General features: G+C 45.2%; 1 protein-coding gene across 5 annotated transcripts in view; it reads right to left on the reverse strand.

The window, feature by feature from the left end:
• Positions 1-675: 675 nt before the first annotated feature.
• Osbpl6 (oxysterol binding protein like 6) overlaps positions 676-10,818 on the reverse strand; it is a 162,331-nt gene continuing 152,188 nt past the window's right edge. For all 5 annotated transcript variants that reach the window (XM_055600063.1, XM_055600062.1, XM_055600059.1 and 2 more), the window contains 6 exons: positions 10,250-10,328; positions 7,501-7,645; positions 6,244-6,388; positions 3,232-3,358; positions 1,805-1,927; positions 676-856 (listed from right to left, as the gene is read on the reverse strand). In XM_055600063.1, the coding sequence (XP_055456038.1) occupies positions 748-856; positions 1,805-1,927; positions 3,232-3,358; positions 6,244-6,388; positions 7,501-7,645; positions 10,250-10,328 (728 nt within the window). In that variant the 3' untranslated portion in view covers positions 676-747. The remainder of the gene's footprint in view (positions 857-1,804; positions 1,928-3,231; positions 3,359-6,243; positions 6,389-7,500; positions 7,646-10,249; positions 10,329-10,818) is intronic.

The raw sequence follows: 10,818 nt of genomic DNA on the forward strand, positions 1-10,818 counted from the left end.
CCCTCTTGCCCCTCAGATCTACCGCACCACAACCGACTCAGCAAAGGAAGCGCATTTTCCTCATGCAATCCTCTTCTACCAGCTGACTCAATGTTTTGACTGAGGAAGTGAATCATGCGGGGACTCTAGCGATCTGCCCTTCACATACACCTATGAGCGCGCATTTAAAAAACAGTTTATTGCACATCTTTGCATTTCTTAAGGCATGAACAATGTTGTAAAAATGAAGTGGGTTTCGGGAAGCGTCATGTCGATCTTGACCAGGCTGGAACAAGCCCACCACATCAAGAAACACACTTCGAGTCTGAACCAACCGACCCCAGTGGCCCAGGAGCTCCTAAGGTGGGGAGGACCCTCGAAGACTTCGGACCAAACACGGAGACTGTGTGCTGCTTTCAACACTCCTGATCGGCTTGAAGCACTGGTTACACTGTGATCTTCTTTACCAGCTTTTCCGACTGCGGATTTTATATTCTCCTTCTTTTAGTCTACTTTCCAAGGAGGGCACGGGTTTTACTTTTTATTTTATTTTTTAAGGAATATGGTTGCAGCAAAACAGAAAGGATCCAAAAGTGGTTAGGAGCCTTGTCTAATGCACTTTTGAAAATCCATTATAAAGATGAATAGAAAAGCAAATGGGAAGTTTTCAGTCGACCCAGAAACCACGCGTAGCTATAAGAAACATAATTGTGCATAGTTATTTATTCATTCGGAGTGTGGTATGTTGGCTATCTCTATGCCTCCAGTTTACCAAAGAACAGGGCTGTCTACTTTGCTAAACCCAGGGTCCTTCCGAAGCTCCCAGTAGGTGTCATTGGAAACCCAGGCTTCTCTTTGATTTGCATCAATAACTTTTCTGTGAAAATATGAAAAGCAAAGTTAGTCACAAATCACAACAAGGTCACCAGAACTGCATTCTTTCTCATATAAATGTTATGTATATTCAGTGAACTATCTGCCAATGCTTGATAAATTGTCAATTTCTAGCCAGAAATAAAGTAACCATTGTCATTAAATGACTGAAATAAAAGCGAGAAGGAAAAAGACTAGGGCAGGAACTGATTACCTCTGGGCAAGGGGGGAAAGCATGAAGGCCCAAACACAGCTCTGTAAGTCCTGTAAGGGAGAGCCACCTCCTAGGACCAGTGCAGCAGCTGCAGAAGCTGCTGTGAGGCCCATGTCTGAAGGGCACCCTGCACCCTCTGAAGAACCTGTGCTTCCACCACAGGGTGCTCATGAGATGCCAGCTCTGAGGGGAGGACGCTACCCCCTGAGCTTTTCTGTGCAGGCTCAGGAGGAGGATAGATGATGGGCTTGGAAACCACAGACTCATCTCTGTGCTGTTTAGATAATCCTTAAAATAATCCTGCAGTAATCATCTTTGATCATACCACAGTGGGGCCAAATCTGAGCAGACACAAGCTCTGTGTGACAGAAATAAAATGAAATCCTAATGAAGTCAGGGAGCCCTTCAGGGCAGAATCCCAATCACTGACTGCTTTAGGAGAGGGGACACCTTCCTGCCACTGTAAAGGGTGCAGGAAAAGGAAAATGGTGCTTGTAGCCTCACTCCGTCCCACCATCCACAGGGAGGAGAGACCCACTGAGAAGAACTGCCTGTCCTGGTTACTAACTTTTATAGGCACAAATCCTACTTAGCGTTTTCACTGTCCAATGCACAGTCACCCACATCAGCTCACATTCTCTGGACACTCTGCGACCTTCTTTTTCTCTTTACCACGAGTGCCTCATGGTCTGGGGCAACCTTTAGTAAAACATGAACTTGTGGGGATGACTGACTTACTTAAAAAATTTTGGTACATGCTCAAGGTTATTTTCCTCCATGTAGCGTCTCCGTGATCTTTGCAGTTCCTCAACTCTTTGTTTCTCTGTAGCTGCGGCTTCTAAGTTGCCTTCTTCCAAATATCTAAGCAGAATACAGTTGATATTCCAATGTTAACCTTTTTTTTTTTTTTTTTTTTCAGAAAAAAAAAATACTGGCATCAAATTACCCACTAGCTACTGAGAACATCAAATCCGACTAATGGTGCCATTGTGGACTGAATTACGACACTGAGAAACATAATGGCAAGGGGGAAGGGGGATGGTTTGGCCTTGAACCCTTCTCCCCTCTGGGCTGCAGCAACTTCAGATGTTTCTGGAGAATGGCAGTTGAGGCTAAGAACGACATGAAGTCGGAAGCCAGGTTCTTTTCTTCACAGTGGCAAGCGTGTTTGCTAAAGGCCATGGGATGCTGGCTGGAGACTGGTTGCCCTCTACTGAGAACTGATTTGAGAGGCAGGAGTTTTCCTCTTCTCCTGGGAGGCTCGGAGTGATGAAAAAGAAGGTAGACCGAAACAGAATTGAGAAGACAAAAAGAGACCCAGGGATGACTTGTAGACATTTACATCCATGGCCAAGGCGAGACGAGGCTATGTGGTAGAGAGGAGATTGCTAAAGACACACAAGACCCTGGGTTGGACCACCCCTCCCCCACCACACACATTTCAAGAACAAAGAACAGGGGCATGATACAATGTACTTGTAAAAAGTTAATGGACGAAATTAAATGTCAAGTCAGTGAGGTACAAGATTTGGGAGTAACATAAACTGCATTTTTTTTAGCACAGTATATTGAGTCATAAGTAGAACAGAATGTAGCGAAAGTCACATCAGGAACATTTCAGGAGGGAAAAACCCCACACATACACGGGAAAAAGAGAACTGATCTTGGATGGAATGCAGATGGCGTATAGAATTTTGGGGAAAATGAATTCTGTAGAGGTGGAGGCCATCATGAGCATGTAAAAAAATAGAAAAATGAGGTCAGCAGTTTGAGTACAATTCTACACCTTCTGGGACCAAGGTAAGTTGGAGGAAGCCCCATTTTCATTCCAGTCACTTCCGGGTGATCTTCAATGTAAATGACCCTCATGTGTAAAGAGGACAACAGCACAAGGAGAGGATTGATGTTGCAGTTGCCACCTGAGTTTTCAGACATCTGGTAAACATGAGGTGTGTGTGTGTGGTGGGGGGAAGGCGGGAGACTTTCTGTTAAGGTCCAGCACCACTGGCCACTGAGCAGCTTCTGTGTCCATGACCCTACAAACGTCATCTTGCCTAGAGCAGGACACTCGGGTATTTCTGAGTGAATATGGGGATGAGAGAATGCATGAAGGAGTAAAGAAACAATGGGGAAGGTATATCGGGGACACAGCAGCCACTGCTGACCTTTGATCTGGCCGGAACCGGGCATCTGTGGGAGGAAGGAGGTCCTTCAGAACAGGATCCAGCTCGTTGAGCTCCACAGCAAACCTCGTAAAGCCGTAGTAGAGCTCGTAGTTGGTTGGCAGAGAACCTGGAGAGAGGCAGAGAACAGCTGAGAGAGGGAAGGAACTGACCCCATGAGGAAAAGCATGCAGATGGACAAAACAGGCCTGTGCTCCTGACCACAGCCCCACCATTTCCTTTGGAGGAATTAAACTGATTCTATTTTTCTAGGTGAGAAAGTTCATGCTGATGGTCAGTACTAAAAGATCAGCATATTTCATTAAACTCAGCCTTTCAAGAAAACCTTGCATTACAGTGATAGTCTGCATGGGCTGAACACAGAATTATCCTCTCGAATATTCAATTAGGTAACTAAAGACCAGGCTGGTTAGCTACAAACACTAACATCTCACCAGACACACCTGCCATTTATGTCCTCATTAAAAACATGCAGATACAAATGAGTATTATCAGTATTTCTTTAAAACTATTTTTAACATTTATTTTTGTGTGTATGTGTACACCGTATGTTGGTTTCTCTTTCTTTGGCTCCGTTTTCTTTCTCTTTTCTCCCCCAAAGGCTTTGTTTTATTGTTTTTTTTTCCTTCCCTCCTTTGGTATTTTGAGACAGGGTTTCTTTGTGTAGCCCTGGCTGTCCTGGACTCCCTTTGTAGACCAGGCTGGCCTCGAACTCACAGAGATCCACCTGCCTCTACCACCTCAAGTGCTGGGATCACAGGCATTGCCACTGTGTCCAGCTGCAAAGGTTTGTTTTTATTTATATATGTGTGTCTCAGTGAAGTGTGACACATAAACCAGGCAGTGGCACACACCTTTAATCCCTGCACTCAGAAGGCAGAGGGAGGCAAATCTCTTGAGTTCAAGGCCAGGTTGGTCTACAAAGTGAGTTCCAGGACAGCCAGGGCCACACAGAGAAACCCTGCCTCAAAAAACCAAAACAACAACAAAAACAAACAAACAAGAAAGAAAGAGACATGCTATGTGTTGTCCAGTATCCCACAGAGTCCAGAAGAGAGTGTGAGAGTCCTTGAAGCTGGAGGTACAGACAGTACAAGGGGTGTGAGCCAGCCCCTGTGGTTACTGGAACTGATCCCGGAGCCTCTAAAAAAATCCAGCCTCACTGACTTCGTTTTCTACCAGGAGGGTTTTAGGGATTAAATTCAGTTTATTAGTCTTGTAAGCTAGAACTTTTACTTCCTAAGCCATCTTGTAGGCCCTTTAATTCTTTTTTAATTCCATCTTAAAATTTGTTCGTGTGTGTGTGTGTGTGTGTGTGTGTGCTTGCGAATGTGCACACCTTTCGCCTGTTGCAATCTTGCCAGCTCTAAGAGCCATCCACCCATCCATCCATCCACCCATCCATCCATCCATCCATCCATCCATCCATCCATCCATCCATCCATCCATCCAATTTCCATTCCTTCCTCTCTTTTTAATATCTCACTTTGCTGCCCATGTTAGTCCTGAACTCCTGGATTCGAGCAACTCCTCAGACCCCTAAGTACGAGGGCTGCAGGACACACCACACCCAGCAGCAAAGCATAACTTCCCTCATGCCCAGAACCTCAATCCTGCTAGGAAGTGCCCTACCACAGATTTGCACCCTCGACGCCTTACTGGTGTTTATTAGTAAATTCTAGTATTTGTTTGCTCTGCTTCCTGAAATATTTCAACCTCCTACAGCAAGGCTGATACACAGTCAGTACTCAGTAAGCACTTACTAAGAATGAGTGAGTTAACTACTGTGCCAGCAGGGAACTTAAAAACACTTACTGGTGCCCTTTAGAGAAGCAAGAACACATTTTGAAGGTTGGAGGCAACTTGACAAACTCCAGTGAAAAGAAATCTCACACAGTGGATTTTTCCCATTCAGACTTGATATTCAATTGTGGGTAATGTAGCGCCTGGCTCTGTCCATGTCTTACTAAGTATCAGCATATCACAGCTTTGTTGCTCAAGTGAAACTGATCACTGACTGATAAGTTACCGGATTTGTAGATTAGAGATGTTCTATTTCCCTTGTTTTAAACAACATGAGCAAGGGCTTGCTTATGTATTTCAATCATTTAAACTCTTTAGTACTTCTGGCATTTGCAAGCATGCATTATGTTTAAAGCAATTTTCCATGGCCAGATTTTAATGGGTCACTTTACTCCATGTCAGTGTTCGGCCTATTTTTTAATCATTAAGTATCAAATAGTGAATTTTACATATTACTTATTTGTTGAGTGCAAATGTAACTGCAAGTGCCTTGAACAGTCACGTTTCAGATGTCACTAGTAAAAGACTCCACCTACCAGGGTATTGAAGCAGTTGCTGAGACTCATAACCAAACTTTGGGCAGAGCACAGGGAATCTTACGGAAGAAGGGAGAGCTAGAAAGAGCTAGCTAGAGAGGACAGGAGCTCCACAGGGAGACCAACAGAGGAAAAAAAAAAAATCTGAGCTTAGGGCTCCTGCAGAGACTGATGAATCAACAAGGACCATGAATAGAGATAACCTAGAACCCCTGCTCAGATGTAGCCCATGGCAGCTCAGTCTCCGAGGGGGTTCCCTAGTAATGGGAACAGAGACTGTCTCTGTCATGAACACAGTGGCTGGCTCTTTGATCACCTCCCCCTGGAGGGAGCAGCCTTACCAGGCCACAGAGGAAGATGTTGCAGACAGTCCTGAGGAGACCTGCTAGGTTAGGGTCAGATGGAAGGGGAGGAGGACCTCCCCTATCAGTGGACTGGCGGGGGGGGGGTCATGAGAGGGGAAGAGGGAGGGAGGGTGGAACTGGGAGGAGATGAGGGGGGCTACAGCGCAGATACAAAGTGAATAAATTAAAAACAAATTTAAAGTTCAAAACGAAAAAAAAAAAAAAAGGAAATGCAAGTCGGCCTACATGCCACACGGTCCCCTCCCTTCTGCTGCCCACAGTGTCCTGACCAGGAAGCTCAGGGGTCTCACCTGGCCTCCAGATGCACTTCGCAGAGGGGGGCACCCCGCAGTAGAGCCCCTCGTGCCACTTCCCAAACAGCCGGTGCACCACCTTCCCCTCCTGATCGATCACCACACCCTGGACTTCGTTCACATTGGAGTTCCAGTAGTTCACCTGGAAAACAAGCAACCCCAAGCCCTGCAGCCACGCCAGCCTGTGCTTGCCACATGCAAAATGTTCTTTCCCTTGGAATGCAGCTCAGCACAGTGGACACAGACGGAAGGTTCCCCTTCTTGTTCTCTACCTCGATAGGATCTCACCGATGTAGCTTAAGCTAGCCTGGAACTTCCTTTGTAGCCTAGGCTGGCACAAAACTCACAATTCTAGCTCACAGGCAAGTGCTGGGATTAGAGGTGCGCTAGTAACTGTTTAGGTTAATTTCTCTGAAGTGGGTGGTCTCGGGGCTAGAGTTGCAGCTCTGAGCACTGGCTTACCATGGGCAAGGCCACGGGATGCATTCCCAGCACTGTAAAAAAACAACCCCAAACCCTTCTCCATCCCCAACATGTCAGCACGCCCTTCTCCAGCCCAGTTAAGTTGTTAGCTGAAGCACCCATTATTAACTCATAGGTTAGTGACTTTCTCTTCAGGTTCCCTTCCTTTGCTCATGGATCTTACTGTATTTCAACTGCACACGATATCAAAATAATTGGCAAATCCTGTAATATACTTAAACAAGCATGGACATGGGGTTGTATATTCTAACTCAGATCAGTGTTCCTGGGGAAATGGTGTTTGCTGGACATTTCTGTCCCTAACCCTTTTTCTAGTTGATAAAGGTAATGCTTTCTTTTGGCTCCATTTGGATTGCTTCAGACATGGTTTGTAATGACTGGCAGCTATCATCTGCATGGCTCTATTCAAGTATTTTCCGGGCCTGACAGCTGTATTAGAATGAGCTCCCTAATATAAGAGCACACAAATATATTTATGTCATAATCAGGCAGTAACAGAAACCAGAGGAGTCAGTATAGAAATGAAATGTGTTCTAAAATTTTACTCAGTGTACTGGCTGGCTCTGCAAAAACAAGATTCTTTAATAAAACAAACATTTCTTCTTAGATGTGATGTTTTTGACATCCGCAAATTCAGAAGTTTGTATTTCTCAAGCGGTTCTGTAGGCCAACTGTGCTTTCTTGTTCAAGATCTGCAGGGCAGATCTCCCTGGGCTCCTTAGGAAGCAGGCCTGTCTGATCCCCCCTTTTCTCCTCCGCGGCGCTATTTACCTTGACAAATGTGAGCTTGCAGATGCAAACGCTGCTTTTGGTATTTCTAATGGTCACTTCGCCGTAATGCTCGATCCATCTTCTGCCGCTGAGGATGTTGTGTATGCACGTGGTGACCTTATTCCACACGTAGTAATCCCCGTATCTACGAGGAATACAGCACCGATCAAAGGCAACGGACACAGACATGTTACTGCTCACACAGATGGGAAGATTCTCCGGGTACAACTTCTTACCCCTTCACTTCCTCGTTTCTTGAACACTTCTGTGTAGTCGTAAATATGCAGGACATGAAGAAGTGTCTCTACAACCTAAAGCTGCTAAGTGCAACAATGTCACTTTTCTGCCCCTCTGGGGCTGAGGTACAGTGACATGCAAGCAATTACTAAAAGAGTCAAGTATCATGAAGGTTACTATTTACCGGAGAACAAAGCATGAGAACAGATGAGGGGTTCACTCCCTAGAGTTCTGGAACCTGGAGTGATTATCAAGCGAGCCACAGCAGATGAGGCTGATTCTGTAGGTTTGGGGTGGGGAGGTGGGCACTGTGTATGGGGAAGGGTATAAGGCACAGGGGCCAGAAGAACATGGTATCTGGTGTCCAGTGGGGAGCTCCAGGTCACGAGGAGGCCAGGGAAGGCAGGTAATGAGCCACCCAAGGGTCTACAGTTACAGGCAGGCAGTGCGCATCTGTGGAAGGATTGCTGGGAAGAAGCAGCTTAATCAAATACTTCCGAAACGATCACTCTCAGAGTGTTCTCATACTACACTGTCATAATAAAAGCTAAGAAGAAAGATGGAGTCATTCTTTAGGAAAAAGATAAGGCGAACAAGCATATCTATGGCATGAATCCAATGCAGATTGTGGGGAAAGATGTATAGAACTTCTGCCAGGAATGAAACGGCACGGCCACAAATCAGATAAGTTTGTGCACTAAGTATATTTTAAAGTAAAATTATATTTCATGATGAAATAAAGTGCTTCTAAGGTCTAACTGGTGTGAAACAGGTATTACAGACACCTAGAAATACTATTCTTCATGAATTTTCACTTACTGCAAACTTGTTTTTTTTTTTTTAATTCACTTTACATCCTTGTCATAGACCCATCTCTTCTCCTTTCCCAGTCCCTCCTTTTCTCTCCATATCCCCCTCTTCCCTCCCCTTTCCCATCCACTCCAACTCATCAAGTTGCATCAGGACTGAGCATGTCCTCTTCCCCTGTGGCCTGGCAAGGCAGTCCTACCAGGGGGAAGTGATCAAAAAGCTGGCAAGTGAGTCCATGTCCAAGGCAGTCCTCCCTCCCCTTACTAGAAGACCCACATGAGGCCTAAGCTGTCCATCTGCTACATCTTTGTAGGGGGCCTAGGTCCAGTTCATACATGGTCCTTGGTTGATGCTTCAGTCTCAGCAAGCCCCTCTGGGCCATGTTTAGTTGGCCCTGTTGGTCTTCTTGTGGAGCTCCTGTCACTTCCAGGTCCTTTTCTCTCTCCTCCCACTTTTCTACAAGACTCCCTATGCATCACCCAATGCTTCAATGTTTGGCTGTGAGTCTCAGCATCTGTTCTGAGGCACTGCCGGGGAGAGCCCCTCAGAGGACAACTCTGATAGGACCCCGTCTGCAAGCTTAGCAGAGTATTGTTCACAGTGTCAGGGGTTGGGCCAGGCATTGCTCACCTTCTTCCATGTTCAATTCATCAGCACTCGGTGCTTGCTCGCAGGCCTGGGCGTGAATGCAGGTGTGTGGCTTTTGTGTGTGGCAGGCAGAGGACTACGTCAGGTGTTGGTCTTTGCCTTCCACTTAGAGACAGGGTCATGCTGTGGACTCTCGGCTGTACACTGCAGGCCAGCTGGCCTGAGAGGCTCTGAGGGTCCTCCTGTCTCCGCCTCCCATCTTCCCACAGCAGGACTAAGCTCACAGACACTCATGCTACGTGTATCCAGATTTTACAGGGCTTCTGGGGATTTGAACTCAGGTCCTCATGTCTGTGCAGTGCTCCCCACCCTAGCACAGCCTACCATGCAAATTGATAAAAACCCACATCAACCAAACAAGCAAAAAACAACAAATTCATATCTTTGTTCTCAATACAAATAACAATTAATATAAAAATATTGTATGGCTTATGTCTTCTAAACCTTTTTTTTTTTTGTACTTAAAAAAAGATTTATTTATTATTTATATAGTATTCTGTCTGTCTGTATGCCTGCAGGCCAGAAGAGGGCACCAGATCTCATTATAGATGGCTATGAGCTACCATGCTGTTGCTGGGAATTGAACTTAGGACCTTTGGAAGAACAGCCAATGCTTATAACCTCCCAGCCATCTATCAAGCCCTTTTAAACCTTTTATTATAGATTACAACTATAAAAGGATTCCATTGTTGGGCTTTGATAAATAACTCAGAAACTTAAAATAGGTCTTTTATCTATGAAAGATAGATATAAAGTGAAATTGTAAGTAGTATAGAAAAGAAATGCATAGATGGAGAGCTTGCTAACAAAAACAGATTAACATGTTGGAACATGGCAGGTGGCTGCTCTGCGCTGATCAAAGGAGGGAGGTCAGGTGAGATGCAAGAAGCAGTGGTTCATGTGCAAAGCTTCTGTGTTTTTGTAGGCGTCCATACTGGACTTGGGCTGAAGGCCGCAGAGACTCTGGGCGAGGGAGATGGACCCTCGGAAGCTTCCCGCACACCACTGGGACTGCAAGAGCAGCTAGGAAGCCTGAGAGAAGAGAGCAACCTACTTTGGAAGCGTGACATTCAGGGTCCCAACAGGCAGGATCTCCATCGACTTCCCCCAGAACTTATTCTTCCATCTGATATCTAAATGAGATAGAGGGAGGACAAAAATTCAACGCTCCACGTCCAGTAAGTTCTGTAGACACTGATACTGGTATTATATTTTACAAAGCTTTCTTTCTTTCTTTTTTTTTTTTCCCAATTACAATTGATTCTATACTGGGCATTAAACATCACAAGGACCTGAAGATCCCTGTGAAAAAGCTAAGGTGAAAATAGTGATCATTCCCAGATTCGTTATTTGATTCTCCATAGTCATGCTCCATGCTTGCTTCCATTTAACAAAACCAATTCCAGAAGCCTGGAATAAAATATGTGCACGTGGGAGGTACTCACATAGCAAATGAACCCAGACCCTAAGGTGCTTTAGTCCCCAGAAGATAAGAAACGCTGTTTCGACTAAATGGTAAAAATAGTCATCATATATAAGCATCAAGCCTGAAGTATATGTAAAAATAACTGCAGTATGGTAATACCACTGACCTCGAACACATCTCTCCCTCTACGTAGGAGT

Source organism: Psammomys obesus, unplaced genomic scaffold (genome assembly GCF_907164565.1).
Source record: "Psammomys obesus unplaced genomic scaffold, mPsaObe1.curated_primary_1811, whole genome shotgun sequence".
NCBI classification, from domain to species: Eukaryota; Metazoa; Chordata; class Mammalia; order Rodentia; family Muridae; genus Psammomys; species Psammomys obesus.